This window comes from Diplotaxodon limnothrissa, linkage group LG19 (assembly GCF_057381915.1).
Source record: "Diplotaxodon limnothrissa isolate DT_005_m linkage group LG19, D_limnothrissa_male_GT1.1, whole genome shotgun sequence".
In the NCBI taxonomy this organism is placed as follows: domain Eukaryota; kingdom Metazoa; phylum Chordata; class Actinopteri; order Cichliformes; family Cichlidae; genus Diplotaxodon; species Diplotaxodon limnothrissa.
In genome coordinates, this window is record NC_140614.1 from 12,597,665 (window position 1) to 12,621,306 (window position 23,642).

At 47.6% G+C, this 23,642-nt stretch overlaps 2 protein-coding genes across 2 annotated transcripts in view; one reads left to right on the forward strand and one right to left on the reverse strand.

Moving 5' to 3' along the window:
• The first annotated feature begins 2,336 nt into the window (after window positions 1-2,336).
• Window positions 2,337-23,642, forward strand: part of tfb1m (transcription factor B1, mitochondrial) — a 29,201-nt gene continuing 7,895 nt past the window's right edge. Inside the window, exons 1-6 of the mRNA XM_085343056.1 lie at window positions 2,337-2,367; window positions 4,508-4,654; window positions 5,176-5,327; window positions 5,511-5,619; window positions 5,716-5,867; window positions 6,192-6,311. Coding sequence (XP_085199182.1) covers window positions 4,522-4,654; window positions 5,176-5,327; window positions 5,511-5,619; window positions 5,716-5,867; window positions 6,192-6,311 — 666 coding nt within the window. The 5' untranslated portion in view covers window positions 2,337-2,367; window positions 4,508-4,521. The remainder of the gene's footprint in view (window positions 2,368-4,507; window positions 4,655-5,175; window positions 5,328-5,510; window positions 5,620-5,715; window positions 5,868-6,191; window positions 6,312-23,642) is intronic.
• Window positions 21,039-22,235, reverse strand: LOC146611849 (claudin-20). The gene has a single exon (XM_085342896.1). The coding sequence runs from the start codon at window positions 22,152-22,154 to the stop codon at window positions 21,426-21,428; it is 729 nt and encodes a 242-aa protein (XP_085199022.1). The 5' UTR covers window positions 22,155-22,235; the 3' UTR covers window positions 21,039-21,425.

The following is a 23,642-nucleotide window of genomic DNA, read 5'->3' on the forward strand; positions in this document are numbered from 1 at the left end:
ATTCCATGGAGTTCTGGCAGTGCCTCCTGTTTCTCCTCACACAAAAGAGCAGAGAGCAGTCATGCTGCCGGGTCGATGGCCTTCTACAGCCCCGTGCAGCTTCCTATGGTCTGTGGCCTCCATCTGCCAAATCCCTCCCTTTCTGCAGGTTGTCTTGTTGCTGCCTCTTTGGTGCACCTGTTGCCACTTTCATTTACACCAAAGCACATGAAGGTTTCTGCTTCCTAACTGAACAGATTGACATCCCTGAAGTTTAGCTGACTTTGAGTGTTATCTTCATTTTAATTCAATTTGATTGGTTTGGTTTAGGAAGACAATCTTTGTTAGCTGCTACTTGCTGAAAGGTTTAAAACATAACCCTTCATAACATAACAGATTGTTGATCCTTGAGTTTTTGAAATGATTAAACTAAATATGTCTGACAGACCAGCTGAGCCCCTTTGTCTCTAAGCTAACGGGTATTTAGCTGTAGGTACATGTAACAAGAAAGCAAATACATTTACCTTCCAAAATAGCTGCTTTACTCACTGCCACCAATCAAAGACAAACCTCAGTTATTTGTTAAAGGATATATAATCAGATTAACTTCCCTGCAATGACAAGCAAGCTTTCAGTATTTGAATTCACGTAGGAAACCTTTTTACAGTAAGACTGCTCACCAAACATCTTATGGTAAATTATCCAGAAAGGGCCAGCACGTCTCAGGATACCACAAAAATACCACACCACATGTATCCCAGGATCACATTCATCACCACAGGAATTCCTCTGCTGAAGTACAGCTACCTCTTTCATGTGGTGCTGTATCACAGGAATTCCAGTACGGCCGATGTTCGGTCTGTCTGTGTAAAGTCTGTTTGTATTTTTCGCTTCCAAACACAGAAATTGTGACCTGGCATAAAAATGATAAATGTAACATAATTTTTCTTTCATAAGAACAATGAAAATGACATCACGCTGCTGTTTGAGTCAAACTACTCATCAAAAGACTTCTAGAGCAATTTGAAGGTGGTTTACTGTAAGCTTGGACGTAGATCATGTTTGACACCAAATTTCAGCTCAGTAAAAACGAAACAACATAAACAGAAAATCAGTCACAGGCGTCACCTTTGCCAAAAACTGGCATTCATGCAGTCTCAGACCAAAGCGACTCTTTAATTTAAATTAAAAAAGTAATAGTAAGACCATAGCACTCAGTGGAATCCAGTGTTGCCATGATAAACAGGGTATTCATAAGAGCGTGCATCTGGTTTCACTTTTTGGGCTTTTAACCCTCCTGAACTTGTTACATCACCCGTAACACATCCAGATAAATATAGGGGAATAATACTGACTCAACTGTGAATTATCATCATAACAGAAGTTATTGCTGTACATCTCTTGTGGTTTTTGTGTTTATTGATGTGAGCCTGTGTCTAAAGCCTAAATTGGCTGGGAAATTACATGCTGTTAAGTATTTCTGCCTTTGTTTTTCTTCTCGTGTTCCCATTCTGGTGATGAGTTACCCGCTCAGAAATGTTAATTACTTATGTTTCATTTCCTGTGTGTCCTGATCACACACTATAGAGCTGCATTGAGGAGGTGATTCTCTCTCACACACCCTCCTGCTCCCAGACTGTAACAATATTCAATAAAGTTTGAGTCCAGCTCACACAAACGATTAAAAAAAGTGATTGATATTTTCTGGCACAATCCAGTTTAAAGTAGTTTCCATAGCAGCAAACGCAGCATGACTCTCACCCACCGACACCGCCGCTGGTTTTCTCTCTCAAGGTCAGCCCCAGCAGGAGTCAGGACTGCCAGTCATGTGCCAGACTTTCTGGAGGGGAAGGGTATTTCCATATGAGGCTCAGATGCCTATGAGCCAGCGTGTCTCATGAACAGAGGAGGGAGACTGCAGGGCCACAGGGTTCATTCCAGACAACAGCTGGGCATCACTCAGTGTCACAAAATACTCAGACAATGAATAAATATCCTACAGAGCTCTAATAGAAGCATATAGCCTGCCCATCAATGGAAAGGATTCAACAAGTTAAGAATGACTCTCCCATCTTTTGCTCTTTTAAAAGCTACATTTGGATTTTTAGGGTTGTAGATTCTCTTTCAGATCTTATTAAGAGAAGAAATGGTGTAAAATTAGGACTACATGAACCACCAGGTGCCACTGTGTGCGCTGAAATGTCTCCCCCTTCTGGCGAAGAGGCGTCATTCATCAACACCAGCCGCCCTGTCAAGGGCACAGTGGAGCTCCGCCTACTTTAATTTGATTGGGTGATACCGGTGTTCGACGAAGTTTATTGGATATCTGGTCGTCAATACGATGACGAATAAGGAAATTCAAGGAAGAGAGCACCGCCGGTGACAAACGTGGGTAAACTCCTGTGTGTTATCAGTCTCGTGTACTCGTTGTGTGTCATTGTCATTTTTATCTCGATTTTTGGAGAAAACGGTCACGTGTTTCGTGTAAATTGGCGGCTTTCCCACGAGCTCTGCGAGCTGCATTTTAGACAGCAAGCTAACATTAGCTGCAAATGTTAGCTCCTGTGTTAAGAGTGTCACAGCAGAGTCAGCTGTCAGCTTCAGAGTGGAGTTCATAAGTCCAGTTATTCAGCTCCAGTTTCTCCTCCTAAGTCGTGGATTTACGTGACGTTGGCCGTCACAGTGAACGTGTTTTCATAACGTGGAGAACGGCACATAACTGTGTGCGGGTGTTTTCATTTAGTTTTCTGCTCAAAGGCCACAAGGAGGCGCACACAAGACACGGAGAAAAAACCTGATGTGCATCTGCTCCCATAGGTTTTTGGAGAGTTTCTGTAGTTTTGTCTCTGTTCCACCAGCACAGTGGATTTTAAGAATTATAATATCACGGTGTGGTTGAAGTGCAGGATTTCAGCTTTAATTCAAGGACGTTTTATACATAGTCCCTCATTTTCAGAGGATCTAAAGTAAATGGACAAACTAAAAAAGGTTAAGGGTGAATATTAGTAGTTCAAAGTGCTGGAGGCTAGACATCATGGACATCACTAGGTGCTGTGTTTCCTGCTTGAGATGCTCTGCAGGCCTTTAGTGCAGCTGCCTTCAGCTGCTGCCTGTCTGTGAGGCGCTCTGCCTTTTAGTTTTGTATTCAGTGACTGATAAGCTGCTCTCCTGGGCTGAGCTCAAGTGACTGGCTTGCTGATTGTAGAATACCCCATTTCTTTGCCTTGAGAAACTTTGCAGTTTGCTTTGGGCTATTATCCACCTGCACTGTGGAGCTCTGTCTGATCCACTCTGCAGCACCTGTCTGAATCTGAGCATAGAGTATAGCCTTGAACACTGCGCGGTTCATTCTGCTGCTTCTGTCAGCAGTCAGATCATCACAGAACAGTGACCTGTCATACATGCTCTTTCCTTCTACATCATTCTAGTAAAATTCACTCTATGTATCATCTGTCCAAAGAGTTTTCTTTTAGATGATTTTTTTATTTTTTATTTTTTTGGGAAAAAGTCGAATCTGGTGTTCGTGTCTCCCCCCAGTTGGCTGTAGCTCAGGAGGTCCTTTAGGTCTGGCTGAGCTGGTCAGTGCATTAATTTTTTTTAGTTTTGTTGCTTTTTATTTTATTTTTTTTGTTCTGTGACAGGTTTATGTGGGTTTTTCAGCGATTGCCTCCTTCTCTTGTATCAACATCTTTTTGTACTTCATATTCAGAGTTCCAGTGGAAAAAGTACCAAATACAAGTTCAGTACTAGGACTCAGCTCCTGGTCTTTTATCTGCTAAACATGCCACCAAACTGTAAAGAAACAGGTCTCACCTGGTCATGAAGCAGTTTATAAGTCCATGGTTCAGTTGAGCTGAGACTAGGGGTGGGGGAAAAAATCGATACTGTGTAGTATCGTGATATTTTGTTTGCTAATAATGTATCGATACAGGGACAGCAGAAATCGATATTTTGTTACAAAAAAGGTTTTTGTGCTCTGACTTCAGAGCATGTTGATCCTTTTTCTGAGCAAGAACCCTGACATTCCTTCACTGTCCAAATGTGTTTAACTTTTTTTTTGGCAGCAATAAACATGACAGTTTACTTATTTTAATTTAAGACATGTTTTATTTTAATTAAGTTTAAAACTTTTTATTTAATGTAAAATTATATTTTGTTTTAATTTACTTTCAAATTCTTCAGTTGCTGAATGGGCTGCATAGTTATCATAAATTGCATAGTTCAGAATAGCTATAATTGTACCAGATGGTTGCATTCAGTTAAGTTGGACTAGACTTAGTTCTTATTTTATTTGTCCAGATTGGTCTTGACCCTGTTAATATATTAGTTTTATCATATTTTATTGAGTTATTCACCATTCCACTTGTTGTTCCGCTAGTCGGTTGTTTTATGTTTGTTTTTGGGTTTTTTATTGTAGCTGCTGTAACAAAGGAATTTCTTATTAATACTGTGAGATTGTGTTTTTCTTTGCTGAGGAGGCTCATCAGTCACATTTAGTCTCACAGCTTTCTGCCTTTGTTTCTCACAGCCTTCTCCCCAGTGATGGCTGCCTCGGGGAAGCTGGCTTCCTTCCGCCTGCCTCCCCTGCCGACTGTAGGTGAGCTCATAAAGCTGTACAACTTGCGAGCAGAGAAACAGCTGTCCCAGAACTTTCTGCTGGACCTGAGGCTCACAGGTTAGTCATCCAGCATTTTATTTTCTTTCTTTCATTCCTCCTTCTTCTTTTGCCCCGTCTGCAGTGTACCAAGACCCTTGAGGTCCTTCTCAGGGTACAGTAGCGTGTTACATGCACTTGATTGCACGGTGCTGCACCGCCTTGTTTGAAGGCATCAAAACCGACAGGCTTTCTTTGTAGGTGAGGTTATGTAGATCTCCTACTAATGCGAATGGACCAGCTCAGTTGTTGTAGCCCTTGAGAGCTGAGCCTTAACACAATTATCAGCGATGCAGTGCAGCTTTGATCTGCTCTCTCGTCCTTGGACAAGGTGACTGTTAGATTAATGCTTTTCATCTTCATCACACAGAGGAGAGCAGATATTGCAGCATCACACTCTATTAATCTCAATTTGGACGCCCGACTCTGATGAAAACATTTGATTGAAGAACATCTTATAATTTATAGGCTGCACGAATTGAGAATGTATCCCAGGAAATTACTATAAATGAATATTGAGTGCTCCCTCTCTGTATTCTCAGACAAAATAGTGCGCCAGGCGGGCAGCTTGAGAGATGCCCACGTGTGTGAGGTGGGGCCGGGTCCCGGAGGCCTCACCCGTTCCATCCTCAATGCTGGGGCCGCAGACCTGCTTGTTGTGGAGAAAGACACACGCTTTATCCCCGGACTGAAGGTGAGCAGAACGGCCGGATCCAGGCTGGCTGAACGAGGTCGCTCTGCACAAACGGCTCAAACGTCCTCACCTGCAGGAGCCGGCTCCCTCTCTTTGCAGCTGTGGCCGCTTGCAGAGTGACTGATGAGTCCTTTTATTCTTTTTAAAATGATCGTTACCTGTTTATTTTTTCCATTTGCACAGCTGTTGTCTGAGGCAGCACCGGGCAGGCTGAGGATCGTCCACGGTGACATACTCACCTACAGACTGGATCGAGGATTCCCAACAAATATCTCTAAGCCATGGGAGGGAGGTAAGAGGATGAGCGTACGTAAGCTGTTACGGCAATCAAACTGAGGGAAATACGTGTGACTAAAACGTGTGTGTGTGTGTGTGTGTGTCTTCACAGACCCTCCAAACCTACACATCATAGGGAATCTCCCATTCAGCGTCTCAACCCCGCTGATCATCAAGTGGCTGGAAAACGTAGCGAACAGAACGGGGCCCTTCACGTTTGGACGCACCCGACTCACGCTCACTTTCCAGAAAGAGGTGGCAGAGGTGGGTGAACTCCACATGACCCACATAGACCCTAAATAAAGTCAAACACCCGTGTTTGCAGATTTCCTGAGCAATCGTCACTCTGCAGACATTTTTATTCATTTCATTCTTATTTTATTGTTGTGATTTAATATTGATTCCTTGATTCATAATTAAAAATACTTTGCAGCTGAGATGAATAGATTTGGGATGGGCCTTTCATGATTCAGGCCAACAGGCTTTATTGATGTTTGCTTAATTCTTCTCTGTCTGTGATGCAAAAATCATCTTTAGGACACGTTTAATATGCTTCAGTAACTTTCAGCAGTTGTTTTTTCCATCCAGAGGTTGACGGCCAGCACAGGCAGCAAACAGAGGAGTCGTCTTTCCATCATGGCTCAGTATCTCTGCACTGTCCACAACTGCTTCACCATCCCCGGACGGGCCTTCGTCCCCAAACCAGAGGTAGTGTTTAACTAATATTTGACTTTGTGACACTGAAAAAACCTCATCAGTGTGCTGCTGAAGTTTAATTACTTTAGAGCTGGAGAAAAAGGTGTTGGGTAGGCGTTTGGCAAAGCACATGGCGTCTGATTCTTGACTTTGTTCCTCGTCCAGTTTGTGTACCAGCCGCTCGGATTAGGCTCTGCTTCAAACTGTAGTGGAATATTTTCGGTTTGTTTCAAGGTGCTGTTGAAGTTTGTGCTGATAGTTACGGTTTATTGGGAAAAGCTATAGCGAGCATTCAGATCCCCGCATGCACACCCTCGGGGGTGATGCTGGGAAAAGATTTCTTCTTTCAGAACAAAATGAAAGAAACGGTAAAGTATATTATTATAATAATAATAATAATGATATTAATCTTCAATATCCCTCCACTCGTTCTTCTTGCTTTAAGGCTTCATTAAGACTGTGTTGAATCAGTGTTGTCTCACTTCTGTCTTTGGACCCTTTTTTTAGCTTGTAATGATGCCTGGTGGGTATTTGAGATGTGGCACGATCACACTGTGCCTTGTAATGAAGGCCTTGTTCTTTTTTAGGCCCAGTTTCTCTTTCTGCATCTTTCCACCCGTGTGCGAGCATCAGGGCCGATCGCGCATTTCGTCTTCAGCTTCAGTGTTTAACGTAGGACCAGAGGTGATGCATTAAAAAAAGGATCAATGCTGGCTAATACGCAGCTGGAGTTTATTTTAAATCGCACACATTCAAGTGTTTTAGAAAACTCAAGAGCTCGCTTGCATCTTTTGTACAAATAAAGCCATTTTTTTTCTTTCCCAGAATTAAAGGATAGGTGTTAGGTGGATGTCAGAGATAGACTGCTGGTCCCTCGAAGATGTCCTGGCTCTTTAGGAGACCCACTGACAGTAAATATTTAATCTCCCGTGTGGAGTAAAATGCAGCCGAGTGAATGGGACCAGTGCTGATTGCTCATTCTCTTAGAAGAGATGGATTCCAATGATTATTTCATCGCACTCAGCTGCCTTTCTGTGCATTTGTTTCTCTAGAGCATTTTATTTTTGTGTGTATGTCAAAGTGGAGCTTAATGGGCTTTAGCAGGCTTTATCTTTTGATGTAATATGCTCATATGGTATGAATACATTTGAACAGGGGAAGTTTCATGCTACACATGCGTGCAGATGAATCCGCGCCTCCCACATGCCCACACGGGCCATCTATTCCTACTAAATGTTTTAATGGGCTCTTGGTCAAATTGGTGTCATTAGGAGAGATGATGGCTGTTTGATGAGCAGCCCTCCTGCTGCTGGTGTCCTATAAAAGACCAGGAACAAGAGCACACAGAGTAGATGAAGTCTATCGTAGTAGTATGTCATGTAGTATAATTCATAAAAAGCTCAGTGGCTCTGCTTTGTTTACTGGTGCACACCAGAGTAATTACGCAGAAAAGCATGAAGAGTAAAAATGTCCTTCCATGGTTTACAGGACAGAGAGGCTGAGAGGAGCGGGACCGACTGAGGTTGTCACTCATGGGAATATTGACAGATTTCCTGCTAAAGAGAAGAAGTAACCGAGATATTGTAGATGTTGAATATACAGAAAGAAAAATGCTGCGTGCATAAATTGTTATGGTTGCTGTGCAGAGTGTTAGTACTGTACACTGCTCACAGTGCTCCTTATGAAGATGGCGATGGCTAAATACCCCCCTTTGTAGAGAGGAACTAATTATACTGGTGCTGTTAGACTGCCAAGTACCAAAGGTCTGTGTCTCTGTATCTTTCTTGCTTTCTTCACTTTGCGTGAGCCTTTTTGCGAACGTGTGTGCCAATCATTGTTGGGATTATTCTGCAGCGATGCTAATGCTTTGTACAGGACAGTAAAACAAACTGCACGGTAGCAGGTGCTGTGCACACATGGCAATTAGTGAAGTGTAAAAAAACAAAACATGTGAAGTGGTTTAATACTGTGAGATCAAACAAAGCGAGTCCCAGAGAGCCGCTGAAAAAGCAGTGAACCTTTCCAAATAACCACGATGAGAAAATAGCATCACTTCAAGGCGAAGGGGGGAGGGGAGTGTGGGTTGATTGGCCGGCTGATTTGAACGTAGAGGAGGCCGAGTATTGCAGGCTGATGGGATAATGAGAAAGGAAATGTTGAATCCATTTTACATCAGCGGCTGCGGGGCCCGTATTGACGCGGGGTGGGCAGATAGGCTCTTATCCCCGCTGCTTAATTTGCCAGTCTTGTCCCTCTCGCCTCTGTGTCACATTGAGTGACTGAGATTGTCCTTGAAGGGTTTCGAGAGTGGCGATTGGCTGCTTTGATGGTGTTCCCCCAGGCTCAGGGTGCCCTAGGTCCGTCCCACTGCAGATCACACCTGCCTCCTCTTCCTTATTAGTCGCTCTCCTCCTGTTAATTCTCACATAGATGGACAGACTGAGTGATGCTTGCATCGCTTCTGGGGTTCACAGCTATGCACGTATCTGAAGGCTCCCTGAGAAAACCGAAATAGGAACTGCCTTTCTGTTTTTGCTTTTGCTTTCATACACATCTCTAATTCATATTCTGGTCAGGGGTCAAGGGGTTTCTGAGTGCACGCTGACATCAAGCATCTGCATCCTCACTGCCTCCTTACATGCAAAGGAGCTGATTTGAAAAGAGAAAAGAGCACACTGTCATGAATCGCTGTGCGGCAGGCAGGAGTTGGACCCAAAATGCAGGACTCACAGACTCGGGGAGGTGAACTCAAAACACAGCTTTATTTGCTGGTAGAACAAACATACAAAACTAGACTAAACTGGGAAACCATAAACTAAGAACTCACAGGGAGACACAGGGAGATCCACACACAGCATGAGGGGCGACGCGACACTGACTCAGAGAAACACAGGGTTTAAATACACTGGGAAGTAACGAGGGGAATAAGACACAGAAGGAGGGCACAGCTGGGAGAAATCAGGACTGACGAGACAAGCAAAGCAGGACGCATTCACATGAGACACGGACCATCAAAGTAAAACAGGAAGTATCACACAGAGACGCGAACTTGACACAGTGGAGACAGCAACTAAGAAATACAGAGACATAAACCATAAGGCAGAGGTCTAAGAACCAAAATACACAGGGAAATACTCAGCTGGGAACACAAGAGACTAGACTAGAGAGAGTAACAAAAAACCAACCATGAGAACATAATGCACAATGCAGAGTGACAGAAAACAAGAAACTCAAACATGCAAAGACACACAATTACACAGAACAGAGGGGACACAGAGAGACATGAAGGGCAAGGGATCAAAACTAGAAGCCATAGAATAAATCACACACAAGTACAATAATACAAAAATCACAAAGAACTAAAAACGCTGGGTCAGGAGACCCAGGACCGTGACAGTACCCCCCCCTCAAGGGCTGGCTCCAGACAGCCCAAACACAGAAAAACAAAACCAAACAGAAAACAACCCAGGGCGGGCGGCGGGGGCCCAGGACGGAGGGCTCGGAACAGAAAACAAAAGAAGAGCACAGCAAACACCGGAGCCCAAGAAAACAACCCAAACACAGAGCAGTTCAGGGGGCCGGCCGTGCGCAAGGCAACGGCGGCGGCGAAGGAGACAACGGAGCAGTTCAGGAGGCCGACCGCGCGGAAGGCAGCGGCGGCTCTCCAGTGTTAGGCGTGCTGGCCATGGCCCGGTGGGCACAGGACCAGTCGAGGCAGGACCAGGCGACGACGGGGCCGGACCAGGCGACGACGGGGCTGCAGCAAGCGAAACAGAAGCCAAAGACGAAGCTGGGCCAGACGAGGACGAAGACTCGGAGGCCGGACCAGACGAGGACGCAGAGGCTGAGGCTGGACCAGGCGGAGCTGCAGAGGCTGAGGCTGGACCAGGCGGAGCCGCAGAGGCTGAGGCTGGACCAGGCGGAGCCGCAGAGGCTGAGGCTGGACCAGGCGGAACTGCAGAGGCTGAGACCGGACCAGGCGTAGCAGAAGCACAGGCAGAGGCTGGCCCAGGCGTAGCAGAAGCACAGGCAGATGCAGCCGGACCAGGCGACGACGAGGCGGTCGCAGGTGGCGGCTGGACAGGCTCCTCGGGCCCTCCAGCTGATGCGGCGTGAGGCTGAACGGGCCCCTCGGACCCTCCAGCTGACGAGGCGTGAGGCTGGACGGGCCCCTCGGACCCTCCAGCGGAGACAGGAGGCTGAACGGGCCCCTCGGACCCTCCAGCTGACGAGGCGTGAGGCTGAACGGGCCCCTCGGACCCTCCAGCTGACGAGGCGTGAGGCTGGACGGGCCCCTCGGACCCTCCAGCGGAGACAGGAGGCTGAACGGGCCCCTCGGACCCTCCAGCGGAGACAGGAGGCTGAAAGTGATGGAGGTGGCGACTGAGCGGCTAACTGAGCTAGTGGCTGCTGGGCAGCTAACTGAGCTACCGGCGGGGCAGCTGACTCAAAAAACACAGCCCCGGAACAAACAGTCACACAGTCCAAAACAGAAAAAGGGTCCTTCTCACTCACCACAGCCGGCAGTTCCGAAGTCCTAATCTCCGGCTGTGGGGTGACGCGCCAACGGCGCGATCGTCGCTTCCTCCCGGGCAAAACCTCCGGCGGGCCGGGCAAAACCTCCGGCGGGCCGGGCAAAACCTCCGGCGGGCCGGGCAAAACCTTCACCGCCGGGCTGGGTTGGGAAGCGGTAGCGGCTGGTGGGTGAAGGTGCAGCTCGTGAAGAAGGAAGTCTTGTGCTAGCGGGTGAAGCGAGTCCAGCAGCCAGGAGTGGGCAGAGATTAGCTGCTGTAGCCTGGCTTCTACCGCGCGGTGAAACCCTTCCCCCTCGTGCTCGAGCCATAAGTTGACCAACCTTGAAACAGTGTCAATTAATTCCTCCCGAAACTCCTGGGAAGGTGCGGATGCTGCTGGGTCCATGTTGGTCGCGTCGTACTGTCATGAATCGCTGTGCGGCAGGCAGGAGTTGGACCCAAAATGCAGGACTCACAGACTCGGGGAGGTGAACTCAAAACACAGCTTTATTTGCTGGTAGAACAAACATACAAAACTAGACTAAACTGGGAAACCATAAACTAAGAACTCACAGGGAGATCCACACACAGCATGAGGGGCGACGCGACACTGACTCAGAGAAACACAGGGTTTAAATACACTGGGAAGTAACGAGGGGAATGAGACACAGAAGGAGGGCACAGCTGGGAGAAATCAGGACTGACGAGACAAGCAAAGCAGGACACATTCACATGAGACACGGACCATCAAAGTAAAACAGGAAGTATCACACAGAGACGCGAACTTGACACAGTGGAGACAGCAACTAAGAAATACAGAGACATAAACCATAAGGCAGAGGTCTAAGAACCAAAATACACAGGGAAATACTCAGCTGGGAACACAAGAGACTAGACTAGAGAGAGTAACAAAAAACCAACCATGAGAACATAATGCACAATGCAGAGTGACAGAAAACAAGAAACTCAAACATGCAAAGACACACAATTACACAGAACAGAGGGGACACAGAGAGACATGAAGGGCAAGGGATCAAAACTAGAAGCCATAGAATAAATCACACACAAGTACAATAATACAAAAATCACAAAGAACTAAAAACGCTGGGTCAGGAGACCCAGGACCGTGACAGTACCCCCCCCTCAAGGGCTGGCTCCAGACAGCCCAAACACAGAAAAACAAAACCAAACAGAAAACAACCCAGGGCGGGCGGCGGGGGCCCAGGACGGAGGGCTCGGAACAGAAAACAAAAGAAGAGCACAGCAAACACCGGAGCCCAAGAAAACAACCCAAACACAGAGCAGTTCAGGGGGCCGGCCGTGCGCAAGGCAACGGCGGCGGCGTGGAAACAGTTCAGGAGGCCGGCCGTGCGCAAGGCAACGGCGGCGACGTGGAAACAGTTCAGCAGGCCGGCCGTGCGCAAGGCAACGGCGGCGGCGAAGGAGACAACGGAGCAGTTCAGGAGGCCGACCGCGCGGAAGGCAGCGGCGGCTCTCCAGTGTTAGGCGTGCTGGCCATGGCCCGGTGGGCACAGGACCAGTCGAGGCAGGACCAGGCGACGACGGGGCCGGACCAGGCGACGACGGGGCTGCAGCAAGCGAAACAGAAGCCAAAGACGAAGCTGGGCCAGACGAGGACGAAGACTCGGAGGCCGGACCAGACGAGGACGCAGAGGCTGAGGCTGGACCAGGCGGAGCTGCAGAGGCTGAGGCTGGACCAGGCGGAGCCGCAGAGGCTGAGGCTGGACCAGGCGGAGCTGCAGAGGCTGCGGCTGGACCAGGCGGAACTGCAGAGGCTGAGACCGGACCAGGCGTAGCAGAAGCACAGGCAGAGGCTGGCCCAGGCGTAGCAGAAGCACAGGCAGATGCAGCCGGACCAGGCGACGACGAGGCGGTCGCAGGTGGCGGCTGGACAGGCTCCTCGGGCCCTCCAGCTGATGCGGCGTGAGGCTGAACGGGCCCCTCGGACCCTCCAGCTGACGAGGCGTGAGGCTGGACGGGCCCCTCGGACCCTCCAGCGGAGACAGGAGGCTGAACGGGCCCCTCGGACCCTCCAGCTGACGAGGCGTGAGGCTGAACGGGCCCCTCGGACCCTCCAGCTGACGAGGCGTGAGGCTGGACGGGCCCCTCGGACCCTCCAGCGGAGACAGGAGGCTGAACGGGCCCCTCGGACCCTCCAGCGGAGACAGGAGGCTGAAAGTGATGGAGGTGGCGACTGAGCGGCTAACTGAGCTAGTGGCTGCTGGGCAGCTAACTGAGCTACCGGCGGGGCAGCTGACTCAAAAAACACAGCCCCGGAACAAACAGTCACACAGTCCAAAACAGAAAAAGGGTCCTTCTCACTCACCACAGCCGGCAGTTCCGAAGTCCTAATCTCCGGCTGTGGGGTGACGCGCCGACGGCGCGATCGTCGCTTCCTCCCGGGCAAAACCTCCGGCGGGCCGGGCAAAACCTCCGGCGGGCCGGGCAAAACCTCCGGCGGGCCGGGCAAAACTTTCGGCGGGCCGGGCAAAACCTTCACCGCCGGGCTGGGTTGGGAAGCGGTAGCGGCTGGTGGGTGAAGGTGCAGCTCGTGAAGAAGGAAGTCTTGTGCTAGCGGGTGAAGCGAGTCCAGCAGCCAGGAGTGGGCAGAGATTAGCTGCTGTAGCCTGGCTTCTACCGCGCGGTGAAACCCTTCCCCCTCGTGCTCGAGCCATAAGTTGACCAACCTTGAAACAGTGTCAATTAATTCCTCCCGAAACTCCTGGGAAGGTGCGGATGCTGCTGGGTCCATGTTGGTCGCGTCGTACTGTCATGAATCGCTGTGCGGCAGGCAGGAGTTGGACCCAAAATGCAGGACTCACAGACTCGGGGAGGTGAACTCAAAACACAGCTTTATTTGCTGGTAGAACAAACATACAAAACTAGACTAAACTGGGAAACCATAAACTAAGAACTCACAGGGAGATCCACACACAGCATGAGGGGCGACGCGACACTGACTCAGAGAAACACAGGGTTTAAATACACTGGGAAGTAACGAGGGGAATGAGACACAGAAGGAGGGCACAGCTGGGAGAAATCAGGACTGACGAGACAAGCAAAGCAGGACACATTCACATGAGACACGGACCATCAAAGTAAAACAGGAAGTATCACACAGAGACGCGAACTTGACACAGTGGAGACAGCAACTAAGAAATACAGAGACATAAACCATAAGGCAGAGGTCTAAGAACCAAAATACACAGGGAAATACTCAGCTGGGAACACAAGAGACTAGACTAGAGAGAGTAACAAAAAACCAACCATGAGAACATAATGCACAATGCAGAGTGACAGAAAACAAGAAACTCAAACATGCAAAGACACACAATTACACAGAACAGAGGGGACACAGAGAGACATGAAGGGCAAGGGATCAAAACTAGAAGCCATAGAATAAATCACACACAAGTACAATAATACAAAAATCACAAAGAACTAAAAACGCTGGGTCAGGAGACCCAGGACCGTGACACACACGTTGACTCGCTCATCTCTCTTCCCCTTTCCTCTCCCCCATCTGGGTACAATGTGATTAAAATCAACCTCTTTCCATCGCAGGCGGGTCTGTAAGTCGTGCAGTAGCTGCTCCGTCGCAAACAACCTGCTGTGTCCTCTGTAGAGCTCCTCGGGGGCTCCACGTTGTGCTAACAACTCGGGTATTTGCTGAATAAGGTGAGAATGAAATTGAGGCATGGGGTAGGGCATAACAGGAAATGGAATGAATAAAAGAAAATGAGCTGAGAAATAAGGGAATAAGGGTGGGTGATGATGCAAAAATGGAAGGAAATATTGGTGATGAAAACCAGAATAAATGGAAGCAGGGTTGGAGAGCAGATTATCGTCTGAATATGAGATTTGTCAAATGAAACAAAGCCCAGAGAGCACCAGAAGACAGATTCATGACAGAGATGGATCTGAGAGGAGAGCGAGGCGTACCTCCAAACAGATGGTTGTCTGGGCCGGTCATCAGCCCTGCTCTGAGTAATGGCCGTCACCCACCAACTAACCGAGCCTCACAGGAGGAGCGCCCTACAGATGTTCGCCTTGTACACAATAGTCTACCAAGAGCACAGGCCAGATGAGCAGAGGCTAAATTAAATTTGTTAATGCCGCATTGAACTTCGGTTGTAGCTGGCAGTAGTCAGAGAGCGATTGGACTTGAATTAAAGGTACTGTACATGTACTCCTCCACAGCTCCGAGTTTTGGAGACTTTTTCCTCCTCTGTTGAATTAATTTTATCCTTTTGAATTGAAACAGGTGGTTCACTGGGGAGCATGACCCAGCTCGGACCACCGTGGTGATGAATATCTTCTCTGTGATGTAATGTGGCCTCGCTGCCCGTCTCTACAGCAAGAGTGAATCTCCTCAGAGGGGCTGTGCTGCTTTCTCACCTCCCGCCACACATCCTCCACTCTCACAATTCATCTGAGCCTATTCCTATCCCATAAACGGGGTCAAACGCGGTATCAAGAGTATCAGGGAAAGTTATTTCAATGACTCGTGCCAGCCCAGAAAATGCCCGAAGGCTTGGTCTCAATACATCACGGACCCAAGGTAAAGAAATCTAAAAATACTCCCTTGCTTCTTCCTTCTCCTCTTCCTTCATTTCCGCTCACCTTAAACAAAACGCCAAGGTTGGCAGAGCTAGCTTAAGAACATCTCCAGAGAGCCACTGCCTCCTCCTAACAAGTAACTGTGCCGAGTTTAGCAAATTCAGCTCTGTTTGGTTAGTGAGCACGCAGCGGAGGGGGTGCGGTGTTTTAAAAACCCGGCTATCCTCCAAGGAAAGAAAGTTCAGCTACAAATGAGAAAAATCAAATTACAATACATTTATCATGGGGGAAAAGCCTCACCGCGATGGGAGGCATCAATCTATAAGCTATTAAGTTGAAGGCTTACTTGAGTGTCCAATTTCAACATCACACGCGGCGGTTTGTGACTTACTTTAAGGCTTTTTATGGCGACTGAAGGTGTGGGATGGATCCCAATTTTAAAGTTCCAGGTAAAGATTTACTGGCTATATTAACTAGTTTCACTGGTGAGGTGATGAACAGCATCTTATGATTAAAGGAGCTTCTTTTTCTTTCTTTCCTTGTTGCCTGTCTACAGTAATCATCATTTTAGTCAGGAGAAATATAGATTATCTAAAAATACAAAAACCTTCAGCACCCTTGAAGCGTTTAGCCTCCCTCACCTTCAGCTTACCGGATCCTCCCGGGCACGCGTCGGTCTGCACGCTCCAAAGCTAAAATATTAAAGGGCCTCCTTTGAACTGTCACAGCGTATTGTTTTCCTACAAGCTTCCCTTTTGTCATCTTCATAGCTTTTACTGCCTCTGTCAGCGATTTACCGAGCAGCTAAGGTCGTTGCCGTTATTCCCCGGCCTCACATGTGCGCAGGGACTGGAGGAGAGCGACAAAGGAAGGTCATCCTCCCTCAGCGCTGATGAGCGCATTATATTTCCAGTATGAACCTTCATGAGCATAACTGCTGTCCGAATCAGAGAGCAGCACTTTAAGGGTTGTGACACGTTGGTGCAATTTTGAGCAATGTGGATGTGAGCGATGGCATTTCCCTAACGTGCACCGAGTCTTTTGTTCATCTTATTACCATCCACGCCTCCTCCTCCTTTTTTTCCTGTTTGGTGATATCTGGAAAGACATTTTGCTGACCAGGAAGGTCAACAAACAAATGTGAGCTCGGAGTTGAAAGAAAAGCGCGTGATTAACCCCTGCCTGCAACTGACAAGTGCTCACCTCCCCTCATTTAAAGCTCACACTCCAGATCTGTCATAGCAGCAACTCGGGGTGAAAGCCTTTGATGAAAAATGTAGGTTAAATACACAGAAGGGCAGATCTTATTAGCGTTCCCCCACGAGAGGAGTAGTTATTTGATCTGCACTTGTATTGCATAACCAAACGCAGGGAAAGAATGAGACGGGGAGAGAGAGAGGCTTTAATAATCCATGTTTGTTTCAGGAAAGCATATTTTCACTCACCCTCTGTTGATGAGACTCCAATCAGCTGTAATGAGAGCCCGGATTCTAATGTAATAACCACCCCATCTGAAGTGTATAGGCTAAATATGACACCAGCGTGAACGTGAGGGAACGTGCTGTGCAGGATTGTGATCTGAACCAAACTCCCATCAAGTCTGAGACATTTTCACAGACATTTTCAATTTTAATATTAGACAAAGATCACAGAGTTTGTTTGTTGTATGAAGGGGAAAAGCTATCCAAACCTAGCTGCTACGGTACCTTGTTAAATCATGAATTAACCACAGAAAGCTTCAGTTTCAGGCCTGATTATAGCCAAACCTGTTGAATAACATTAAATAGAACCTGTGAAGTGAATCAGGCTAAAAGAGAAACAAGTGAGAGACGAGGTCACTGCCATCTCTCAGTCTGGAAAGGGTTAAAAATCCATTTCTAAAGCTTTGAGATGCCAGTGAACCACAGTGAGAGGGATTATCCACATGTTATCCACAAACCTTGGAATAGAGCTGAACCTTCCCAGGAGTGACCGGCCTACCAAAGTTACTGAACGAGCGCATCGACGCCCCGTCCAGGACGGCAGAGAACAACCCCAAACAACACTTAAAAAACTGCAGGCCTCACTTCTCTCAGTCTGACTCACATCCGAACGGCTCAGAAACAACAAAATGAAAGTTTTGGAGTGAAATAATCACAGTCTGGGTTCAAATGCAGTTAAGACGCTTTGGCGTGGCCTGAAACGGGAAGTTCATGCCGGAAAACCCTCCAGTGTGGCTGAATGCAAACAATTCTGCGAATTCCTCCACAGTCATGTGAAAGGCTCGTTGCTGGTTATCATTAAAGGTGGCACAACCAGTTATTAGGTTAAAGGGAAATTACGTTTTTAACATTTGTTTGATCTGAAACGTGTAAATGTGACAAATCTGCAACAAATTAAGAAATGAGAAACGGGGTAAATACCATTTCATAGCACTGATTAATTATTAAAGAACTGGGACAAAGAAGTGTGGTCTGCAGCGGAGGAGTAAACTAGTCCATTTTCAGTTAATCTGATTGATCAGTTGGTCTAAGGATCCTTTTTTTCTAGCAAAAATGTGATAAAATACCAAAAAGAGAGGCGGCAAAAAATGTTCTTCTTTCCACCAGTTGGCAGAAGAGTTTACATGTCGTTAAAGTCGTCGCTTTGTGCCAGATAAACCAGCCAACTCGGATAACTCGCGTTCCCTTCAACTCCCAGAAGTGTCGTTATTGCTTCCTTCGTGTATTCGCTCATGTTATCACTAAGAAATAACTGGAGGAGATTGGGAGCAGCTTTATAAAACCCTTTCTTTAAGTGCGATTTTCAGAGAATCCTTTTTATTTTTTTTATTCTTGTTGTTGGACGCACTGCTGTACTGGTGGGTGCTGCATACGAGCAGCCTGCCTTCCCTCCTGCACGCTGCGCAGCCTGTACCATCCAGCAATCTGTACATTTGGCAGGAAGATGAATGCTATCGCCGTCCCCATCAGCCACACACATAAAAGCACACAACATCCAGCAGGCGCGCTGCTTTCACAAAATAGTTTTATTGGTAAAAAATAGAACTACTTGCACAAGCACATTGAGACAACTGTATCAGAACTTGTGAACTGTTTATCATCACAAATATGCTCTGGCAAAGTAAGAAGTGCTAAAGCATCCACAAAAATAAGCTGCAGTTATCAAAACCATAAATCAACGTCTTGGTACAGGATACGCAGGAGAGCTTAACTCTTTTTAGGACCTAGTCACTTTGCACTCTGGCCATTTATAAGCTAATGAAATCGCGTGCTGATGATCAAGCTGCACAGCCACAAAAAAGAGAGATTTTTAGCTAATTTTTTTCCCTGCATAATCATATCAGACCGAAAGACTTTCCCTTTTTTTCCAGAGTGCCAGTTGTGTGATGTACTTGTCCTGGTCCAGAGAGGTTGAATGCTCAGCCATTTGAACCGAACTGCTGTCAAATAACGTAAACGTGCACTGACTAGTCTTCTTATAAAGAAGATATGATATGAGCGTGGTGTATCTTATACTGAACCAGTGTGAAGGAATCCCGATCCTTCAGTAGGAAACCTAAACGTATTAAAAATCTAGACGCTTGTGTACAGTTGTCACAGACCTGCAGTAAACCGGAATTCCTGAAACAAGCGTTATTTACTTTTCACTCGTCTTCCTCCTGTTTCGTCTCGCTGTGCTTTGGGAAATGAGGAATAAAGAGGATTTAAAATAACCCTCGAAAGCCGCACCGGACTGTACACAAGCATCCAGCTGATTCGGACGAATCACAAATCCATAAAACATTTGCTAATGTAGAATTCATGTACAAACAAGTTGTTAAAAAAATAAACAAAAAGAACTTCAGATATTATTAAAACGTGTCATCATGAGACCATTTGGCACATTCTCAAAACACATAACGTGTCAGTATTACTTGATGACTTGGCACATTCTTTACTTTGTTTATTGCATTGGTAATGGTGCCTGGGCAGTGAGTCGTTGTCAGGAGGCCAGTTCCTTTGGGAGCAGTCTGAGCTGGGCAAGAGGGCTAAACCGGGGCGGGGCAAAAAAAACAACCCCGCGGGGCCACCGGCAGCTCCCACAGCGAATCCCGTGGTGTGCCGGCAGCAGCCTGCAGGTGGCGAGCTGGGCTTAGCCATCTGCTCTCCCCCAGGAAGCTGCATTCTTATGAGAGAGAAGGAGAGAATGTGCAGTTCTATACATCACTGCCAAGGCCTGTCTCAAGCACAAAAACAATATTCCTCCCATCTTCTTACCTCAGAAAATAGAGCGCACGGTAACTGTGAAAGCGTAGCTGCAAAACTGACACGAGTGCGTGTTTGTGTGCGTCTCAGAAGGACATGCTTTCAACATGCATCAGTGTTCTCTTGTCAGGAATCATATCCTGACACAAGCAGGACGGGGAGATGGAGTAAAAAAAGACGAGGGCGATGAAATTTAAGACACTGAGACCCTTCTGCAGGTGCAGGCTGGTAGTGTATGCGCATTGCTGACGTACTTGAAAAACAAGTCGCATATGGAGAATGACTCAAATCATTTTTAGCCTCTTGCCACACGACTACCCAGTTGGCTGTGACTCAGGATTCCTCCTCTTATCTGCTTTGTTTTTTCCTCTGTGCCACTGCACCATTAAACATGTGTTCATCCATGTGAGACCGCATGCACGGCATAGACACCATATAGGGGTGTGTTACAAAGAAGAGCCATTTTCCAGCCCCCCCCCCCCCCCCCCCCCCCCCCCCGACCAGGGCTTCTGCTTCATGTCACTGGTTAATAAAGGGGATTAGTGAAAGTAGTGTGAGCAGAGGCTCTGATGAAAGCTTATGGCATGCCATGGCAAGAGAAAAAGATGCCCCCTACCCACCCGCCCACTCAAAATAAAACAACTTGACTGATTGACACGCACATACCCCCAGACAATGCTTGAATTCGGTTTCCATGGCAGTGTGGAGGTGGATGACAGGAGAGAAAAGCACATGCAAAAAGCCGGCGTGTCGGAGTGTTTACTGCATACGAGAAGACGCACAAGTGCATGTGTAAATGTGTGGGCGTGATCGTCTGGGATGGATCGAGATGGGTAGCTGCTACTTACAGGCAGACTGTTTTTGTTTGGATGGAAATATGAGATGGTCCACTCTGCTGCTGAAGTATTGGATCACGCTCTTTTCAATTTCTCTCCATCTCTCTCATATTTCCACCTGCAGAGAGAGACGCAGGCATCTGTTTGCCTGCATTTTCTCTCTTAAATCCAGCCCAGCAGCCCACATCTACTCCTCCTGACAGTCCTCTTTGAACAGTTACAGCAGGGTAATGTTTCTACAGCTTTTCAGGCACAGGCATTGTGTGGCTATGTCTCAGTCTTCTACCAGGCATTCCGCTGTATTTGTACACAGGCTCCACACAGCATGCTTTAGAGGCAAAATATCAACGTCATTCTAGTAGCTAACAAAAATATGCCCATTTATTTCATTAGTCAATTCCATGTTGCATTCTAGTGGACAAGCATAGGATAAACTACAATGGCTTGCTATGTGAGGGTTTCCACCTACTGCTCTTGGGCTTTATATTGCCTGTTTTATCAAATGAGACGAAGGACTGAACGATTGTAAATAGCAGCTAAATAATCGTATGTTTTTTCCTTCAATTTAAACCTTTGGCGAGGAAAAAAAAAAACTCCACTCAAGGCTTCCTTATTTGCTTAATTCATTCCGCAGGGAACTCTGTGTGATTTACTGATGAAGGATGTCTGCGTTTGGTTGGCAGCTTCCGTCAGTTCTGCAGCACCTTATCCTGGTATCCTGGCTCCTTGCACATTCACGCCGTTTGTTCCAAGGCGCTGCTCAGGGAATACCTCGACTGCTTGTGCTTGCAAAACAGAAAAAAGAAGATGGAGCAGAAGGAAAAATGTGATTTCAAAGTTGTTGCTCTCCTCTTTTTTTTTTTTCTTTTTTTTTTCCCCCTCCAACTCCATCCTTGAGTAGATCCTAGTGCGTAGCCGTGATGTTTCCCCTCGGGCTCGTCTCCCTTTGGCGTGCACAGCACTGCGTTATTACACGTAGTCCTGCAGGCTGTAGCCCGTCTTATTGTCTAATGGGGAGAGAGAGCAGTACTGGTGCTGGAGCTCCTGCTGCTGCTGAAGCAGCTGTTGTTGCTGCTGCTGGAGAAGCAATTTGTCAGGGGGGGGCAGCAGGACCAGATCCTGGGGTCCGTGTCTCTTTCCCGAGCAGGACATACAGAAAATGGACCCCCCCACAAAGAGGAAACCTGCGGAAACAAAGGCAACGTACACGGCACCTCCAGGCTCAAACTTATTGCTCTCGGGAACGCTGGAATCCAGGAAGTTGGTGATGACCTCATTGGTAAACCAAGACGCAGGCACCAGACACAGAAAGCCTGCAGCGACGAAGCAGCCGCCGCTGGCGATGGCGGCGTGTCGCTTGGAGCGCCGTCCACCTCCCCAGCGCGTGCATTTTAGTCCCAGGGAGGCGAGGCAAAGGCCCATGGCAGCCAGTACGCAGCACAGCACCATAGTGGTGCGAGCAGTCTGCAAGTATGCGGGTAGTGAAAGCACTGAATACTTAAGTGTGCAACTAAACATGCCTGTGCTGTACCATGTGCAGTCCATCCACAGTCCCTGCATCTGGGAGATAGCTGTGATGATGTTGGAGCCCACATCTGCGCTCACCTTCCAGTTAGGCAGCAGAGTGGCCACCATGGCGCCCATGATGCCCAGCAGAGCTAGGACGAATCCAAATATCTGCATGCCCGTGGATGCCATGCTGCTTTTCAAGTCGACGCCGCTGCCGCCTCAGCCGTTGTCCTCTCCGGGCAGCATTCACCCCGCTCCGGCACCGCTGCTCGTGGACCCCCGCCGCCTCCCTCCCCTCCTTTGGTGGTGCACCAGCTGCCAGTCAGAATCCCCCAGTTCCCCGGCTCCTCAGCTGCAGCTCCACTGGGCTGGAGGAGAGAGACGGAAATGAGAAATTCACATCTCATTCACCTCACACAAGCGCAGACTTTTTTCTTTTTTGGCTGGAAACAAAGGACAGCATCAAGCACTGGCGCTAAGAGCTGGCTCAGGCTCACTGTAGGTAAGCAAAACACCGCCGGTCGTTGTGAATGTGTGCTCTACTCCTCTGCTTTTACAGAGCTACTGTCTGTGAGGAAGATGAGTTTGTGTTTGAGGTATTTGCCATGCTCAGTAGTCACAGTATGTGGACTCTGAGCTGCAGTGCCTTCACTCCACTCACACAGTCGACTGTATTTTCTACCACTTTGATTTCAGCGCTGTTTACCGAACAAACTGAGACTAGCCTTTAAAGACTTGCACAGCCTCATCTAAAGCTGGAACACCAATTATTATTTACTCGGTTGCAGAAATAAACTTTGAAAATAAAGCTTTTTTTTCTCTATATTACTATTTTATTTTATTTTATTTTATTTTTTTTATTCACATTTTTTAGTCGGACCTCCTGACATAACGGTTTTTCTCATTCACGGCTCGTTCCAGCTTGTAATGAACAGTAAACGCGGGCCACTTGTTTCCGTTTTGTTTCCCGGTCCAGTCTGAAAGAAAGCAGCGCTGTGGGAATGATCTCTTACCCCGGCTGGTGCAGAGCTGGCGCGTCACGGTGTTCGCAGTGATTCCGGTAAACACGGCAGGCTTCTGAGGGGGCGAGGAGCACGATTCATCCCGGACCGCGGAGCCGTTCGAGCCATCCATTTCCTTAGCAACAGAGCGGAGAGACCACACAGGCTCGGCCGGAGCCCGGAGGAATAACCGGAGCTCTCTCGCTCTCTCTCGCGCGCGCTCTCTCTCTCTTTGTGAGTCGCTCCTCGCCGGTTTGTGTGTCTGCGCGTGCGTGGGCTCGCGCGTTGGAGCAGAGCGGTCTCTGCCTCCCAACTTCAAAGACGGCTCAAACCTCACAGCTCCGCGCCGCTACTGTACTACCGACACCTCCTCCACCTTCGAGCAGCCAGAACAGGACCGGAACTACTTCTGCCGTTTCACTCGAACCGAACTCCTTTAATTACTGATTTCGCGTCATTTTCACTATTTTCTACATTATTTATCATTAATTTCACTAAACAATTACGTGACTAGTCATATATAAGTTATATATTTACATGTCTTAGGTTTATATACAAAAAATGACTTTTGTCCCCTAGAGAGAGCTTCAGTAAAATAAAACTGTCCAAACATCAGATTTTATCTGGTTATTTATTTATACATTATTTTTGTGAATTTGTTTTTGTGTTAATATTT

Excerpts from the sequence above, each read along its gene's own strand:
- LOC146611849 (XM_085342896.1), bottom strand. The coding sequence starts at position 22,154 with ATGGCATCCACGGGCATGCAGATATTTGGATTCGTCCTAGCTCTGCTG.